This window comes from Gorilla gorilla, chromosome 12 (genome assembly GCF_029281585.2).
Source record: "Gorilla gorilla gorilla isolate KB3781 chromosome 12, NHGRI_mGorGor1-v2.1_pri, whole genome shotgun sequence".
Classification (NCBI taxonomy): Eukaryota; Metazoa; Chordata; class Mammalia; order Primates; family Hominidae; genus Gorilla; species Gorilla gorilla.
In genome coordinates this window covers 130,489,801-130,509,093 of record NC_073236.2, presented here as the reverse complement: position 1 = coordinate 130,509,093, position 19,293 = coordinate 130,489,801, and the positions used below count along the sequence as shown (strand labels likewise).

The following is a 19,293-nucleotide window of genomic DNA, read 5'->3' as shown; positions in this document are numbered from 1 at the left end:
GGGCCGCGCCTCCAAGACTAAGCGCAGGCGCAGTCCTGACGTCCCACCCCCGGTTCCAGGACCCCAAGTGGTGGGAAGCCTCGCGAGCGGCGTCCCCCGACCGGAAGTCGAGGGGAGGAGTCTAGTGCCGCGGGATCCGGAGTGACGGAAGTTGTGCTCTTGGTGGATGGGGTTCTTCCTTCTTTATTTACCGGTGGCTGTGCTTCCAATTTAGGAAGACCCCGGCGACCTGTTCCTCACTCCCGCTTCGCCCTCACACTTTCGGGATGTCTGCGATTCCTGCTGAGGAGAGCGACCAGCTGCTGATCCGACCCCTGTAAGGGACCAGCGAGAGAGGGAATGAAGCCACGGGCTGTGAGGGGCGCGAGGGGTAACCGGAGACTTTGGCCTCCTCCGTCGCCCGCGCTCCCACCTACCCCGGCAGCCTGCCTTTGGTCCGCGCTTGCGGGCCAGGCTTCTCAGGCTCGAGGGGTTGGAGGACCGTTGATCGGAAGGGGCCTGCTATAGAGTGAACGGGATTTTGCTTTTTTCAGTTTCAGGGGAGGGTATGTTGGAGTCGGAAAAAAAAAAAGTTTTACGGGGCCACCGCTCGCTTTCGTACACGCTAAGAAGCGTTTTCACTTAGCACAAGCACGGATCTCTGCGCGTCAGGGCAAGCTGTGAGGGAGCCGGTGAAGCTTATGACCGACAGGATGAGAGGAGGACCTGAATGAGGCTACAGCGGTGCAGGGAAGAATTAAGTCTGTTTCTTAACACCAGGGCTCCACATGTGCCAGAAGTTAGAAAATATTAGGGACTTGCCGTGAGTTTCGATCTTCTCAGCTCAGGCCCTAGTAGAATAAGGAAGGTGTAAAGCTGGAGAGGAGAAAGTGCAGAGGTGTTAGGGACAAAAACTCAGCCCTCGACTGTCCATAAGGAGAGTGGCCTTTCAGTGGACACGATCCTCATCAGTCGGGAACGCTGCTGAAGGGGAGATGCAAATGTAGAGAGCTTGAATTCCTACAGATGAGCATTTCGAACCCACAACATGTTTATTGTTAGATACTAGTTGGCACAACATGAATATACGCTTTCCAAAAGGTAGAAAGTATGTCCTTTACACATTCATTCAGTAAGACTTCATTGAGCACCTGCTTGGGACATAGTCCGTTTCCTTCTGCTTAGTTCACACCTGTCATGTCTTCCTGTGATGAGCAAACACTGAGCAAGTGTCAAGCACCACACATGGGGATATAGACGCAACAGAGGGCCCAGTTAATTGCTCTCGCCCTTTTGGAGAGAATTACAGTGCACAGTGGGAAATATTGGAGAGATACTTTGGAATAATAGGAGACCATTACTTTGAAGTCAGACCTGAAGTCCATTATCTACTTGACCACTTAGTAGGACAACAGTCTCACTGAACCCGTCTTCTCATATGGAAATAAGCTAAAACTTGAAGAGTAAACATCGCGGTAGGTGCTTTGTAAATAATAGCTAATCTAAGAGCGCAGGTAGGCATTGCACTGAGCACTGTGAAAGTATGGAAAAGGGATTTCTGACAGATTGAGGAAAAAAGGATACCTCGTGGATCCTGAAAAATGTGATGCCTGAGCTGAGTCCTAAAGAATGAGTAGGAGTTAAAGACTGGGGGGCCCAGGATGTTCTAGGCAGTGGAAGTGGCACATATGAAAGTGAGAGTGGTCACAGCTTGTGGCCAGATTCCTCATGGCTGTAGCTAAAGAGTTGAGTTAGCAGATGAAGCGACAGGCAGTTGAGGTCCAGTTTAGGAAGCACCTCGTATACACAGGAGTTTGGACCTTTATCAAGTCAATTACAGGGAGCCAGCGAAGGCTATTAAGCAAGCATGGATATTGTGGCAATTATGTTTTAGGAAAATCTCTCCTGGCAGCAGTGTAGCAGATGAATAAAAGGATGGATTGAGTAGAGCAGATTCAGTAAGATATTGAAAGATTCCAAGTCTAGGTGACGAGAGCCTGTAGTGAGTGACATGAGTGTGAGAGAGTATGCAAATGAGATCTTCAGGATTTTGTGGCTGATCAGCTGTATCTGGAAGGGTGGTTGTGGGGAGGGAAGGCAGGGCAGAGAGGATGTTACAATCAGATTCCTAAGTTTGGCAGTTGGGAAAGGGTAGTGTTATTCACTCAAGGAGTATAAGAGATGGGGCAACTCTAGAGTAAATTTGGGAATTCGCTTATTTCGTAACAGCTTTATTAAGATACAGTTTACATACCATACAACTCACAATTTACATACCATACAACTCATTTAAAGAGTATAATTCAGTCGTTCTTAACATAGAGTTATACAACCATCACCTCTCTCTAATTCCAGCACATTTTCATCACTCCCAAAAGATACCTTGTATTCATTAGCAGTCATAGACAATCCCCACTACCTCTCCAGCCCTAAGCAACCACTAATCTACTTCTCTATAGATTTGCCTGTTCTGGACATTTCATATAAGTGCGATCATACAATACATACTCTTTTGTCTCTGGCATCTTTCATTTAGCATAATCTTTCCAAGGTTCAAAATTGAGGAGTTTTATTCATTCAATAAGTATTTTTTGTGATGTGCTACATGCCAGGTACTGTAGCAATACAGCAGTGAATAAGATGGACAATGCCTCTGTTCTTAGGAGGCTTTCATTTAGTAGCCTGAAAGAAGACATAAGTAGATACAATAACTTCATGTAGTTGTATTAAGATAACTGATGCTGGGTTATGGCTTGCTGTGAAGGGCAAATTAGAGGAGGTAGTCAAGGGAAAGCATCTGAGAAGGTGACATTGGAACTGAGACCCAAATGATACAAAGGAGCCAACCACATCAATATCTGAAGACAAAGCATTTCAGGAAGAAAGTAGAGCAAGTACGGGGCATGTGGTGGAAACTAGTTTGGCATCTTGAATATGAAGTCCCGGCAGAGATCCTAGTAGAGATACCTAGTGTCACGTGTATGTATTAAAGGTCTAGAATTCAGAAGAACAATCTGGGTTACAAATACAGGCTTGGAAGTCCTTAGCATGTCAGAAAGATGAGAATGAAGATTGAGAAGTTGGCCAAGGAGCAAACCCTCGGAATATCAACATTTAAAGGGTAGACAGAGGTGGCTGAATATGTGAAGGAAACAGGAAAGCCAGCAAGACAAGATGAGAGCATCAGGTCAGAGAAGCCAAGGGAGAGGTGCTTGAGGAAGGAGCAGGTACTCCTTAGGAGTGACAATGGCTGCCAAGAGAACAAGATAGGGACTGACACCTATAGTTCCAGCTACTTGGGAGGCTGAGGCGGGAGGATCACTTGAGCCCAGGAGTTGGAAGCCAGACTGGGCAACATAGGGGGACCTTGTCTCAAAAAAAAAAAAAAAAGACTGAAATGACTACTGAGCAGCAAGGACAGTTTCCGAAAAGTGATTGGTAAAAGCCAGAGTATAGCGAATTGAGGAGCGAGTAGAAGGTGAGGAAGTACAAGAGGGTCCACTGCCCTAGGAGGCGGGCTGGGGAAAGAATAAAGTGGGAACTAAAGGAGCTTAGAGTCAAGGGATTTTAATTTGGGGATGAACATGGCTGTAGTATGTTTAAATTTGGATTGGATGGTAAAGAGCAGACAGTGAGGAAAATGTCAATGACACAGCAGTGTTGAGTTCCTCAGAAGGAGGGAGGGAGTACGTAGAGTAGAATGGTGGAAAGATTCGTTGTGGAAAGAGAGGTCTATTCTATCTATAGAGGAGAAATAGAAGGAGACAGATGTGGGCAGGTTGGTACCCTGTTGGTACATGTATTTTTAATTATTGTTCCAACATGAAGTTGAGGAAATTTACAAATGGACTGTTTATTTTTTTGATGCAGAAGATGGCCCATGCCTCAAGTGAAGAAGAGGATAGAAGGTTGGAAAATTTGGGAAAGGGAAGAAAGTCTGAAAATAGTTGATGTGGAAATGAAATGGAGAAAACAGCCAGGCAATATTGAGGGCCAGTTAAAGTGGAAGTCCGGGGTATCCACAATAATTACAAATAAAAAATATTTAAAAAGTGGAAGGCCAGGAATTTATGGCAGCTCTCATCCACAGTTGTTTGATCTTCTATATCAACACCTGTTTGGAGGTAGGATCTCAGTTTGGGGATAGATCCATTGCATGTCCATCTGACTGAGTTCCTTGAGGTCAGGGTCCCTGTAAGGCATTTCCATGTCCTAGGCACTTAATCCAGTGCTTGGCAAACAGAAGCTGCTTCCTGTTGAGTGAGTGAGTGGATTGTGAGCTAGAATGGTTGGGAAAAGGCATCAAAGAAGGTGAGGGATTTGAAAGATGAGGTTTAACTTAAAGTGTGCCTTGTGACCATTGCAAATTATGGCTGAAATTATTAATTTAAGAAGAAACAAAAATTATGTAAGTAGTTGGTATAAAATATGCTGAAATAACAGAAAGTAGAAGAAAAAGTGATTGAAATTCACAGTATGAATAAGTATTTTAAAAAAAAATTTTTTTTTTTTTTGAGGCAGAGTCTTGCTCTGTTGCCCAGGCTGGAGTGCAGTGGCGCGATCTCAGCTCACTGCAAGCCCCGCCTCCTGGGTTCACACCATTCTCCTGCCTCAGCCTCCTGAGTAGCTGGGACTACAGGTGTCCGCCACCACGCCCGGCTAATTTTTTGTGTTTTTAGTAGAGACAGGGTTTCACCATGTTAGCCAGGATGGGTCTCGATATCCTGATCTCGTGATCCACCTGCCTCGGCCTCCCAAAGTGCTGGGATTACAGGCGTGAGCCACCGTGCCCGGCCATTTAAATTTAAGCCATTTGGCAAATACACATTATGATCTTAAAGAAGATGACAGTGTTGAAATGCTTATGGCTTTCTACTTAAGTGCTAATTCTAAAAGTATTATTATATAATCTGCGTAACTGCTAGTTTACATTTTAAATACATTATAATTTAATCCTAAAATTCAGAAAATTGAATTTAAATCAAGCCCAAACCTTTGGGCTTCTTGGATCTGTACCGCCTTCTCTCTTAATTTTAACAACTGCAAGATCCCTGGACTCCCAAGGATCAGTTTTCATCTATTCTCATGTGGACACTGTTCTTCCCTGTCTTTGTGATTTTGTAGAACTCTCTTACATCTCAGAATTTTTCAGTGAGGTGCTGTCATCAGATGGCATGTAGTGTACATTGTAAAAAAGTGTAAGTTTATTGGACTTGGTTTTGATTTTTTTTAATCCTTTTTTTTCTCCCCTTGAATATTTACAGTGGAGCTGGGCAAGAAGTAGGAAGATCATGTATTATTCTGGAGTTCAAAGGAAGAAAAATAATGGTAATTACTATTTTTGTACTCAGTTTAATAGTATGGCTCTGTCTGTATTGGGTGTTAGTCTTTTCTCATAGACTAGTTATCTTTTTAGCTCCCAGAAAAATGTTATAGTGCATGTAATCTATGCTGTATAGTGTTAATGAGAAAAACTAATACACACTTCTACTTAGTAATTTAGTTGATTAAGAAGATATATTTTATGACTGTAAAATTGTCAGCTAGATCTGTTGAGCTGTTACCTCTTCAAAGTCCCTCTTCCACTTCTGAAGGGTTGAGCCAGCCTAACTGCCCCACCCCCAGTGGAAGATCCCAAGGGCCCAAGCACTCTGAACACACTGAGAGCTCTAGCCGCCTCCAGCATGTGGGGATCAAGCCTTGGCCTAGAAGCTTGGATCCCGAAGTCCCACTGGGGCTGTCAGCCTTGGCCAAGTCACTTTGCTTCTCTAAGCCTGAAAGGTAGAGGGATTAGAGGAGATGGTTTCTAAGGTACTCATTAGAAAGTCATTTCTGTGTCTCACGTTCCTTTGATTCCTCTTTCTTCTCAACTCCTCCCAATCTGAAAAGAACATGTATAGGTCAGACATAGTCATCTTTTTAGTCATCTGTTTTGTTAATTTGGTAGTATCGCCATAAAAATAAGTAACTTTAACGACCAAGTCTTAAGAATTTGTTCCCTAATGCCTTAAAATATTTAAATTACCCTGATCAGGTAAGTTTCCCATTTCTAATTATTATCTTCTCATGAGAGTTGATCTGGTAGTAGTAAATCTATAAACTTTTTAAATTTTAATCTGATATCAAAGTTTTTGAAACAGATTTAATTTGTTGTTAGAATGACGACCAAAAGTAGCTGGAAAGAAGCTGTTTTGTACTTTGCATCCTGTGACCCCTAAATGTGAGCTATATTTTAAATTTGTTGGGAAGTTAGAATTGTTAATGGCATATTTGCCACATTTAATAAGAATCATGTTCCAAGTGCTAGTGCCTGGAGTCCATCTTGAGTATATGGGTGATGGATCTAGAATTATTGCCTATTTGCCAAATGAATTTTAATAAAATGTGCAGGAGATTGTGATCTCTTTTCCTGTCTCTTTCAGCTCGACTGTGGGATCCACCCTGGCCTAGAAGGAATGGATGCTCTTCCTTATATTGATTTAATTGACCCAGCTGAGATTGATCTCCTATTAATTAGTCAGTAAGTTTTTCCCTTTATTAATGACACTTTTTCATGGACTTTTACTGTCAAGATCATTCTTTACTAGATTTTGAGAGTTTGGTTTTTTAAAAGAGTGTTTTCTGCTGGGAAGCATATTGCAGACATCTAAGTCTAAACCAACACTCCATAATGTCATCACAGGCTAGAGAAGTTTGCTATGAAAAACTTACCTACCTCTATGTATAAGTTCAGTGAGTATGTGAGAAGGAGATAGTACAGAACTTGAATCACTGTAAAACTTGAGACTAAGAAAGCCCTTTTCCAGGATATCTCCTTGAGGTCACTGTTTTATCACATTCTTCTATAAGAACGCCATTTCACCTTTATTGAAACTATTTTTAAATAGAGTTCATATAGAAAAATGTGACAAGACAGTGACCTCAGGGAGATATCCATGTTTCAACTTTATTCTGTTAAAATGTTTGCTGTAATTCTGGCTGCCAGGAGTAGGCTTGGGATATTCTTCTTCCTCCCTAATTCACTAATAAAGTTTTTTGCTGTTTAAAAACGATACTTTAAACATCTTTCTTCCATATTAGAACTGTATGCATTACTTCTTCCTTCTACACATACCTACTCTTGGTTTTTCTGAAAGTATCAGTACATAGTTGTTTATATAAAACTTGTTTTGTACAGTAAGCAACAGTTTCATTACATGGTATCTGATGGATAATAATTTTAAGAATTAATGCAGCCTCTTTCTTTTTAAGTTTCCATTTGGATCACTGTGGAGCTCTGCCCTGGTTTCTACAGAAGACAAGTTTTAAAGGAAGAACATTTATGACTCATGCCACAAAAGCTATTTATAGATGGCTTCTTTCCGATTATGTCAAAGTTAGGTAAATTACTTTATTAGATTATACACGACTTTGGCTCTATATGGTACATATGGTTCAAGATATGGACCATTTTGTGTTTTAAAATGAGGTGCTGTCTTTTCATGTGTAAGGATATCAGTAATTTCATCATTCATTAACAAGGTCATTGAAACCTATTGTGTTTCTAGCACCTTCCTGACCTTGAAGGTTTTTTTGAGACAGGATCTTGCTCTGTCATCCAAGCTGGAATGCAGTGGTGTGATCACAGCTCACTGCAGCCTCAGCCACCTGGGCTCAAGCAGTCCTTCCACCTCAGCCTCCTGAGCAGCTGAGACTACAGGTGTGTGCCACCACACCCAGCAGAGTTTTTTGTTTTTTGAAGAGATAGGGTCTTATGCTGCCCAGGCTAGTCCCAAACTCCTGGGCTCCAGTGATCCTCCTGCCTTGGCCTCCCAGAGTGCTGGGATTACAGGCATGAGTCACTGGCCTGGCCTTGAAGTCTTTATATAGCTTTTGTATCCTTTTAAAACTTCATTAGGCTGGATTGGAAGAGTTATGCTTAATTGTGGTAACACTCGTTAACACTTCAATAATGCTTACCACATATTAGGCCCAATCCTAAATTCCTAATGTATATTAACTTCACACAAAGATAAATAAATATATATATATATATATATATATATATTTTTTTTTTTTTTTTTTTGAGATGGAGTCTTGCGCTGTTGACCAGGCTGGAGTGCAGTGGCGCTATCTTAGCTCACTGCAACCTCTGCTCCTGGGTTCAAGCAATTCTCATGCCTCAGCCTCCCCAGTAGCTAGGATTACAGGCACACAGTGCATGCCACCACGCCTAGCTAATTTTTGTATTTTTAGTAGAGACGGGGTTTTACCATGTTGGCCAGCCTAGTCTTGAACTCCTGACCTCAGGTGATCTGTCTTGGCCTCCCAGAGTGCTGGGATTACAGGCGTGAGCCACCGCACCCAGCTGGGAGATAAATATATTTAATCTTCACACCAACTCATGATGTAGGTTCTATTATAAATTCCATTTTATAGATGATGTAACTGAGGCATAGCGAGGTTAGGTTATTTGCCTAAAATCGTCACAGTAAGAGACAGAGCGAGGATTTGAACCCAAACAATCTGGCTCCAGAGTCAGCGTCCTTAACCACTGTTCTCTCTTGCTTTTTTGTAAGTACATTAACATAATTTTCAGGAGAAAGGTTGTGCTAGACTTTGTAGAAAAATCTTTTCTCATCCTAATGTGAGAAATATCTGCCATGGTTCAATGTATGTGAGTGTGTTATATCTTTCAGGAGTGTTGCGATGGGAAAAAAGTTTGAGAAATACTATCCTAAAGAGTATTTTGTCTTAATTTACTGTATGTATTACTGAAAATTGAGAGTACTTTGAGCTCAGTGTCTTAATTTCCTGTGTGGTTTGTTTAAAATCAAGTTTTGTAGCTATACACACAATAGAGTAAAAAAAAATACACAAAATATCTGAAAAATTTTAAATACATAATTCATACAGTATATTTTAAAGAAATATCTTCATGGATATGTTATCCACAATTTCTTTGTGTTCAAAGGCTTTTTAAAAAATCTGACTGTTAATTGTTTTTGCTGGCATCTTTCAAAATTTAGTAACATATCAGCAGACGACATGCTGTATACCGAGACCGATTTGGAAGAAAGCATGGACAAAATTGAAACTATCAACTTTCACGAAGTTAAGGAAGTTGCGGGAATCAAGTTTTGGTGTTACCATGCAGGTCACGTCCTAGGAGCCGCCATGTTCATGATTGAGATCGCAGGCGTGAAGGTACCCTCTGGCTGTGGCGCTTTTCTCCCCAGAGAAATCAGTACAGAGCTTTGTGCCACCAAGTACTATTAAAAAAAAATTCCCTAAGACTTGCAAAGTGTCAGAACATGGAAACATAAGATAAAAATACAGTTAACGCTTGTTCTTTTTAAATATTGCAGTTCCTACCTCCATTACAATACTTTCTTTATCAAGACTGAGGAAAAAAAAAAATTTAAAGACTGAGAAAAGAGTAAAATAAACATCTCACAAAGTAATTCCCTGACACCATAGGATTCCATTTGCTTTAGAAAACTGGTTAGGGAAGAGGTGTCTTTGTGGCTGCATTCGTCTAAAATTAAAACACAATTTGATATTCATGTCCCCCTGATGTCTTAGAATTCACAGGTAAGCCCCTAAGCAGGGTGGACTGCAAGAGTGAAAGGGGTTAATTAGGAAAGATCTTTGGGGAAGCCTTGAATTTCTGACAACGTGGGCGGGCCGCTGGCTTTCCAGACTCCAGAGCAGCCGCTCTGAACTCAGACTGCACGTAAGACTCAGTTCGGGAGCTGCTGAAAATAACCCTTGAATCAAAATCTGGAGGCGCAGCTTGGCCTTTTCCTTTTCGAGTTTTCTAGGTGATTCTAACGTCAGCCAGAGAACCGATGCTCTAGTGTCACGTCCTAAATTTTTCACAGCTGCTTATACATTTGGAACTTTTAGACATTGAATTGTAAAGTATATCACTAAATCACTTATTCTTGCAGTTTGCTCCAGGGCACAAAAAATAAGTAAGTAGCACAAACGCAGAGGTGAATTCTCTTGGAATTTGATGCAGACCCTCTTATGATTTTATCTCCGGTTTTAGACCATGTACCTCAGTGCACTCCTTTCCTTGTCTGCATGCCCTTTTTCTCAAAGAAGTTCAGAGCACTTCTCAAGTGGATTAATGTTATATAGGTTATCATTGTGAGATGATACTGGGAATAGATTATTCCCATTTACTAGAGGAAATAATTGAAGCACTGAACCGTTTACTGACTGAACTACACATTTTGAATTGGACACAAGCACTGCATGTAAATTTCATCAGTTTTAGACTTAAAAACTGTAACTGCACTTTTGGATTTCATGAGTTTAATCTATTCGCTAGCAAAATGAAGCCTTCCCCAAATCCTAACTTTCTATTTTTATCTTTTTCACAGCTTTTGTACACTGGTGATTTCTCAAGACAAGAAGATAGGCACTTAATGGCAGCTGAAATTCCTAATATTAAGCCTGATATTCTTATCATTGTAAGTATTAATATACTATATTGTAATCAATGTAATGTAAGCAGATTTTTTTTCGTTTAGAAAATAATATTGTGATCTCACTTTCATAACATGTTATTGGATATAAACTTATCTTTTTTAAAATATAAGAAAACTGGTGGCCAGGCATGGTGGCTCACACCTGTAATCCTAGTGCTTTGGGAGGCTGAGGCGGGCAGATCACTTAAGGCCAGGAGTTAGAGACCAGCTTGGCCAACACAGTGAAAACCCATCTCTACTAAAAAAATACAAAAATTAGCTGGGTGTGGTGGTGCACGCCTATAGTCCCAGGTATTGGGGAGGCTGAGGCACAAGAATCACTTGAACCCAGAAGTTGGAGGTTGCAGTGAGCCAAGATCACGCTGCTGCTCTCGAGCCTGGGCTACAAAGCAAGACTCAGTCTCAAAAAAAAAAAAAAAAATTGGGGCAGGTGCTTCTTTTTGTAGTGCAGCTTCACTTTCCTGCTGTTAAATGCATTAACTCCAGTCTAATATCAGAGACGCCAGGCTGTCGCTGGGCAGGATCATTTTTACTGAGTATGCCCTCTCCCTGTCTCCTAAATATATATTTCTAGATGAGAATATGTAGAAGAACATCTTACGGGTCATTTTAGAAATGGTGTGACCTCACTGCCTTTGCCATGGTGACTGTCCTCAGGCCCTTAGTCAATGCTAACGTATCGTTTTGTTTATCTTTATGTGTCATGTCTGCCTACTAGGTTGCAAGTTCCAGGGGAGCAAAAAAAATGAACTGTGTACAGAAGCTCTTTGGGGGCAGCTTGGGATGTGTGTTGCTGACTGTAGAGTCAGGGGTTGGGAGAGAAATCTTGCAAGCTTTTGGTGTATATAAGAACATCAGGTATATGTGGTTCAAGGAGGAAGAGTTGTCTGTTTCTCCTCCACCACCTACCACGTTCCCCAGCTGCCCAGGCATGTGGGCCAGTACATACTGCTGTCCATAAGCAACATGTGAGCAGATTAGATTGGACTCTGCTCATGGTATGCCCAGCATTTAAACTTAATTTAAGGGAAGATTTATTTTTTGAACCCTCAGAAAAAGTAGCTGTTTTCATAGTACCATACTTTAGAGCAGTGCTTCAAATTTTAATACGCTTATAATCATCTGATGATATTGCTAAGATACAAATTCTGATTCAGTACATCTGGGCTGGGGTCTGAGATTTTGCGCTTCTGATAAGCTCCCAAGGGATGTCAATCTTCTGGTCAGTGGACCACACCTAGTAAGACTTTAAGGATATTCTTAAACAGAAGTATGAGAAACAACATCTGTTTCTATTTTAAAAGCTTTGACTTATCAGAGGTGGGAGAAATAACCTTTTTCTTCCTAATGGAAAGCAAAATGGTTAAAAAAGGACATGGGAAGAAGATACAGTTTTGGAGTATTTCCTGATTCCATTTTATAAAAAGTTCTTAGATTTGAATTCTAGCATTCTTTTTTTTTTTTTTTTTTTTGAGATGGAGTCTCACTCTGGAGCGAGCGACTGCAGTGACATGATCTCGGCTCACTGTAACCTCTGCCTCCCAGGTTCAAGTGATTCTTCTGCCTCAGCCTCCTGACTAGCTGGGATTATAAGGCATGTGCCACCATGCCCAGCTAATTTTTGTATTTTTAGTAGAGACGGGGTTTCATCATGTTGGTCAGACTGGACTCCTGACCTCAGGTGATCCACCCGCCTTGGCCTCCCAAAACGCTGGGATTACAGGCATGAGCCACCATGCCCGGCCTTTTGTTGTTGTTGTTGTTGTTGTTGTTGTTAAATTTTATTTTTTTTGAGATGGAGTCTTGCTCTGTCGCCCAGGCTGGAGTGCAATGGTGCGATCTCGGCTCACTGCAACCTCCTCCTCCTGGGTTCAAGCAGTTCTCCTGCCTCAGCCTCCGGAGTAGCTGGGATTACAGGTGTCCACCACCATGCCCAGCTAATTTTTGTATTTTTAGTAGAGACAGGGTTTCACCATGTTGGCCAGGCTGGTCTCAAACTGCTGACCTCAGGTGATCCACCCACCTTGGCTTCCCAAAGTGCTGGGATTACAGGTGTGAGCCACCAAGCTGGGCCTGAATTCTAGCATTCTTGCTTGCTCTTCCCAATTACTATTATGACAACACATGTTCGAGTAAATGACATGCTAATGGAGAAGTGAATTGCTTGGCCCCTCAGCATTTCATTGATGTTTAACTTTTGAATTCTTTGAGGATCATCGGTCTTAGTCTCACACTTCTAATGTATTATTTAGGAATCTACTTATGGGACCCATATCCATGAAAAACGTGAAGAGCGAGAAGCAAGATTCTGTAACACTGTCCACGATATTGTAAACAGAGGAGGCAGGGGTCTCATTCCTGTCTTTGCTCTTGGAAGGGCTCAGGAGCTGCTCTTGATTCTGGGTATGCCATTTCCTTTCTATTTAGGCGATGATCAAAATCTTGTCATTTTATCAAGATAATAACATGGTCTTGGATGAGTCATTCCACCGTTCTGGACTTCAGTTTTCTTCATTTAAAAATAGAGATTTGGGGCCGGGCACGGTGGCTCACGCCTGTAATCCCAGCACTTTGGGAGGCTGAGGTGGGTAGATCACGAGATCAGGAGTTCAAGACCAGCCTTGACCAAGATGGTGAAACCCCGTCTTTACTAAAAATACAAAAATTAGCCAGGCACAGTGACAGAAGCCTGTAATCCCAGCTACTCAGGAGGCTGAGGCAGAGAATTGCTTGAACCTGGGAGGTGGAGGTTGCAGTGAGCCGAGACTGCGCCACTGCACTCCAGCCTGGGCGACAGAGCAAGACTCCGTCTCAAAAAATAATAATAATAATAATAATAGGGATTTGGATCTAGGAATAGCCCAGGAAAACAGCAACTCTCATGCACTGCTGTTGGGAATGTGAACTGGCGTCCCCTTCCGGTTGCCATCAGAAGTCTTAAAATATGTGTACCCTTTGGCCAGCAGTTCCGCTTCTGGGAAATAGATGTACAGAAAAGAAAGGTATTCATCATTTTAGTATTTTCAAAGAAATATGTCAGCAAATATAACATTGTAGGAAAAAATTGTGTTACAGATGAGTAATTACATACTTTGCACATAATATATTAAGTCAGCCAAAAAAGTAGAGTTCAAAACTATATTTACTCTGGGCCGGGCGTGGTGGCTCACACCTGTAATCCTAGCACTTAGGGAGGCTAAGGTGGGCAGATCACTTGAGGCCAGGAGTTCAAGACCAGCCTGGCCATCATGGTGAAACCTCGTCTGTACCAAAAATAGAAAGACGAGCCAGGTGTGGTGGCACACGCCTGTAGTCCCAGCTTTTCTGGAGGCTGGGGCATGAGAATTGCTTGAGCCTGGGAGGCAGAGGTTGCAGTGAGCCGAGATTGTGCCACTGCACTCCAGCGTGGGCAACAGAGTGAGACCCTGTCTCAAAAAAAAAGCAGATAATAAAACGGGTGCTTTGCATATGTGTCACCTGTGTGCGAAGCACTAGAAACACTTGCATCTTAGCTCTTCCTCTCTGTTCTGCCATCTTGGTGAGAAGGAGAAAAAATAGTATCCCTGTCACACTGAAAAGGAAAACAGAAGGAAAAGTTGGAAGACATGACCCCAGATGAAAAGGAAATCTGTAACAGATAGGACTTCTAGAAGCTGAATTTCCCAAATCCGAATCTAATTCAGTCTTTTGATCTTGATTGGTCCTCCTTCCTAACTGCAAGTCAAATTCGTCCTTAGAAGTCTTGAAATCAAAGTCTTCCTAACCTGTAAGATGAAGAGCAGAGAAGTTAGGAAGTTGAAACAATGTTGCCACCATCAAATTGGGTTGCCAGATTTAGCAAATAAAACTAGAGAACAACTCATTACATTTTAGGTTCAGATAAATAATGAATAATGTTTTAGTATAAGTGTACCAAATATTTAATATATATTCTTTTTTTTTTTTTTTTTTTTTTGAGATAGAGTCTCACCCTGTCACACAGGCTGGAGTGTGGTGGCGCTATCTCAGCTTGGCGCGATCTCGGCTCACCACAACCTCCACCTCCCGGGTTCAAGCTATTCTCCTGCCTCAGCCTCCTGAGTAGCTGGGATCCTGGCTAATTTTTGTATTTTTAGTAGAGACAAGGTTTCACCACATTGGCCAGGCTGGTCTCGTTAGTATATATTCTTATACTAAAAATCTTTTGTTGTTAACCTAAAATTCAAATTTAACTGAGTATTTGATATTTTTATCTGGCAATTCTACCATCTGCTCTTTGCAACTGGTTGCCCTTTTTCCTTAAATTCTCCCTTGTAGTGTAGTATAATAGAAAGGACAGCTGCTTTCAAATCTTATCTGTGTTTCAGATGAAATCTGTCATATGGCTAGAGCCATATGACCTTGGGGAAATTATTTAACTTTTTTTAATATTCCGAGTTTATTCATAAAAACACGCACAACAAAACAAGAAATGGTGGCGTGATTGTGGGACGTAGTCCGCTTTAGGGTATCTAAGAAATCGTAAGAGTAATAAATCATGAATGGGATAAACTAGAAGACAAAGCAGGGAATTTGTAATGCATGTGACAGAAAGTCTTTGTCCTCATATAGAATTATCATTGATACATCAAATGGAAGAATAACATTCACACAATATTCAGCCTTTTTTTTTACCCTCAGTTTGCTAGTTAAGATGGTGATAAGTCTTCGTAAGTTGTTTTGAAAATTAGAAATTATAGATGTAAATTGGTGAAACCCCGTCTCTACTAAAAGTACAAAAAATTAGCCAGGCATGGTGGCCGGCGCCTGTAGTCCCAGCTACTCCAGAGGTTGAGGCAGGAGAATGGTGTGAACCTGGGAGGCGGAACTTGCAGTGAGCGGAGATGGCGCCACTGCACTGCAGCCTGGGTGACAGAGTGAGACTCCGTCTCAAAAAAAAAAAAAAAAGGAAATTACAGATGTAAATTATATAATAGGCATATAATACATTTTCAAACTGCAGAGGCACCTATTAGAATAAAGGGTGTCTTTCAGCCATACTACCCTGATAAAATTTTGGGATTTAATGAGGGCTTTTCCCTTAACATAAGTCTTTTGACGGTATATTACCCACTGCTTTCTTTGATTATCAGAAACTGGTTAGTAGGTTTTTAAAAATACAAGCATGGCTGAGTGTGGTGACTCATGCCTGTAATCCCAGCACTTTGGGAGGCTGGGCAGGAGGATCACTTAAGTCCAGAGTTTGAGACCAGCCTGGGAAACATAATGAGACCCAGTCTCAAAAAAAAAAAAAATTAGCAGAGTGTGGTAGCACACTCCTGTAGTCACAGCCCAGAAGGCTGAGGTGGAAGGATCACTTGAACCTGAGAGGTTGAGGCTGCCATGAGCCATGATCATACCACTACCCTCAAGGCTAGTCGACAGCCTGGGTGTAAAACACAAACAAAAACAAACAATAATAGCATAATATGACTATACTTTTTTTTTTTAAGTGTTCAAAATCGGTTAACTCTTGGCAATTCTCTTTTGTAATTAGCACTCAATAAATCTGTTTGAAATATTAATAATACATTTTTAAAACCATCACAGAATTTTTTCTAATACATTTTTCTAATACATTTAAATAAAAATGTATTATTTAGTATCTTGTTATGGTAATAAGTTATAGACTTCAGTGTAAACTTATACTGAGTCATGTTTAAAAGCCTCCACATCTTTGGACTATGATCATAGCATTCTTTTTAGGTCATGCACTATTTAGAAATAAGTTTTGGTTTTGTAAATTTAAGTTAGTTACAACCACGATAATTTTGCTTAAACTCTTTAAAATGTAGTTGTGTGCTTTATTTCTTGGTTGTATGTGTATCATTTCTTGTTTCTGTGTGTTTCATTTATTATTTGAACTATTTACCACATCTAACAAAGTGATGTTTGTTTCTTGCAAAATCTCTCTAGATGAGTACTGGCAGAATCACCCAGAACTACATGACATTCCAATATACTATGCATCATCTTTGGCCAAGAAGTGTATGGCAGTGTACCAGACATATGTAAATGCCATGAATGACAAAATCCGCAAACAGATCAACATCAATAATCCCTTTGTTTTCAAACACATTAGTAACCTCAAGGTGAGTGCTTGTGGAAGAAAGACAAGGATGGATAAAACCAAATCAGTCATTAGCAGTAGGAGGTAGGAGGCCGTGAGTGATGGCTCACAGCTGTAATTTTAGCACTTTGGGAGTCTAAGGCAGGAAGATCACTAGAACTCAGGAGTTTGAGACCGGCCTGGGCAAGATAGTGAGACCCTGTCTCTATCAAAATAAAATAAAAATCGTAGGCAGTGCATGTCAGTGACTCTGGCTGAATTCCTCTTGCTGGAGTCTTACCGCTTCTCTAGCAGGTATCGTTTTTCTGCAGGAAATCAAAACTTCAGCAGCTGACATTCTTTTTCTGCTTCAACAGATTTTGCCACTTGCCCCAAGTAGCCATGTGTTCTCAGTATTTATAATACTTATCTCTTTTGCTGTAGGCATAAAAAGTTCTGAGGAGAAAAGTATTTTGTATTATGTATTTAAATTTCTCTTCTCACTCAAACCAAATCATCTTTTTGATTAGTGCTGCAAATTCTATATATGAAAATTTTTATATACTTTTCTGGAAGCATTCAATAAAATCTGATTTAATTTAAAAAATACTGTTTAACTCGATGCTTGAATCATAATAAAATAATTGATATCGGAAATAATTTAAAACTGGTCTTCCAGTTGTAAATAGGCTTTGTTCATAAAGTATATATTTTAAGTTAATTGCTTAAGGATTATAGACAAGTTCTCCCTAGAACAATGTTAAACCTTTTGATTTCCAGGCCAGCTCAAAACATGCATGGAGCATGCAAAGCTATTGTGAGTCTTTGGGAATATTTTTTCAGAGTTGTGTCTTGGGTAGATCAAGACCCATTTGACTCTTCCTTTTACTTTTCTGCCTGCCTGCTAGGCACTGAAGATGGTCCTGATGGTTCTGATGGCCCTCTAGCTACCAACAGAAGGTTTTGAAGATCGGGGTGAACTTACCACTTTTTATTACTTGGTTTTTCTACCATTCCTAGCCTAAACTGTTTAGGAATTCGGCAACTGAGCTTAAAATGTTTACAGATCTTGTGAAGGCCCTTTCAGTGGTGTGATTAATCTCTTAGCCTTTTGTTACTCTTTAAAAAGAAAGAATGCTTTGTCAGCTGCTGGTAGCTAACAGACTTTTCCCATTCTGTTTTCTCTTTTAGAGCATGGATCATTTTGATGACATTGGTCCCAGTGTTGTAATGGCCTCCCCAGGCATGATGCAAAGTGGCTTATCCAGAGAGTTATTTGAAAGCTGGTGTACTGATAAGAGGAATGGTGTCATTATAGCAGGATACTGCGTAGAAGGGACACTTGCCAAGGTCAGTTACAGTCATAGGCTATTGTGTTATTCCTATTCAGAATTACGGAGGTGGCAGGGTCCTCACAGGTTTTTGCACTGAAGTAGTTCTTTAAATAATACAAGTTTTGATTTTTAAAAATGAGGACGAGAATAGGTAGCTAGAGATGTGCGTAGGATGTAGAATTATGCAGACACTGAATGGCATAATGAGGTCCCAGGTGATTGATATACACATTAAAGTTTGAGAAATGCTCATCTGGTTGCATGTAGAGAAGAATGGACAGGAACCTGTTTGAGACAAACACGTGAATACTCTCCCTCCTCTCATGAAGAAGAGGTTGACTAATACATATGATCTTAAAAAGCTGTAGAATGTGTTTGGGTTGACCACTTTCTACTGTTATGAAACATTGATTTTCAGCTCTTAGGGATGTAGAAATTGTAGAAAATATATGCAGAACTTGAGAGGCAGTTTCTGAGCATCCAGGCATCACATTCTCATCCTCTACTTTATTTTTAAAAATATGATATGATTCTTTATTTTGATAATCTTTATTACTTTACCTTATTCTATAAAGTTCTTTAGTGACAATGTTGTATTTAAAATAGATTTCCAGGCTGGGTGCAGTGGCTCACACCTGTAAACCCAGTACTTTGGGAGGCCAAGGTGGGCGGATCACCTGAGGTCAGGAGTTCGAGACCAGCCTGGCCAACATGGCGAAACCCCATCTCTACTAAAAATACAAAAAATTAGCTGGGCGTGGTGGCGTATGCCTGTAATCCCAGCTACTCAGGAGGCTGAGGCAGGGAGAATTGCTTGAAACTGGAGGCGGAGGTTGCAGTCAGCCGAGATTGGCGCCACTGCACTCCAAGCTGGGTGACGGAGCAAGACTCCATCTCCAAAAAAAAAAAAAATTTCCAGGCCTGGCACAGTGCCTCACACCTGTAATCCTAGCACTTTGGGAGGCCATGGCAGGTGGATCACTTGAGTTCAGGAGTTGGGGACCAGCTTGGGCAACATGGAGAAATCCCATCTCTACAAAAAATACAAAAATTAGCCAGGCGTGGTGGCACGTGCCTGTAGTCCTAGCTAGTTGGGGGACTGAGGCAGGAGGCTTGCTTGAACCCAGGAGGTCGAGGCTGCAGTGAGCTGAGATCGCACACTGCATTTCAGCCTGGGTGACAAAGTGAGACCCTATTTCAAAAAACAAAGATTTTCAGAATAGAAATATATCCACATATCTAGGAAATGACTTTGGAGAGCACAAGAATAGTTGGGAATACAGGTTTGTCTTTCTAAGCATAAGAGTTATGATTCTCACTGCCAGCACTCCAGATAGATGAGTTTTAGTTAATTTGTTTACTTTTCTCATTAAATGTTTGCTTGATTGAGAACATGAGTATTTGATATTTACTGAGTCAGTTATATTAGAATGAT

General features: G+C 41.0%; 1 protein-coding gene across 3 annotated transcripts in view; it reads left to right on the top strand.

Annotated features, from left to right (window-relative positions):
• The first annotated feature begins 7 nt into the window (after positions 1-7).
• CPSF3 (cleavage and polyadenylation specific factor 3) overlaps positions 8-19,293 on the top strand; it is a 48,115-nt gene continuing 28,829 nt past the window's right edge. Inside the window, exons 1-9 of one of the 3 annotated variants that reach the window (XM_004028810.5) lie at positions 8-316; positions 5,244-5,307; positions 6,402-6,499; positions 7,231-7,359; positions 8,988-9,165; positions 10,350-10,439; positions 12,710-12,860; positions 16,392-16,567; positions 17,716-17,874. In XM_004028810.5, the coding sequence (XP_004028859.1) occupies positions 267-316; positions 5,244-5,307; positions 6,402-6,499; positions 7,231-7,359; positions 8,988-9,165; positions 10,350-10,439; positions 12,710-12,860; positions 16,392-16,567; positions 17,716-17,874 (1,095 nt within the window). In that variant the 5' untranslated portion in view covers positions 8-266. Of the gene's footprint in view, positions 317-1,081; positions 1,455-5,243; positions 5,308-6,401; positions 6,500-7,230; positions 7,360-8,987; positions 9,166-10,349; positions 10,440-12,709; positions 12,861-16,391; positions 16,568-17,715; positions 17,875-19,293 lie in introns of those variants that run through there. The other 2 variants (XM_019021433.4, XM_019021435.2) reach the window with 2 other exon arrangements.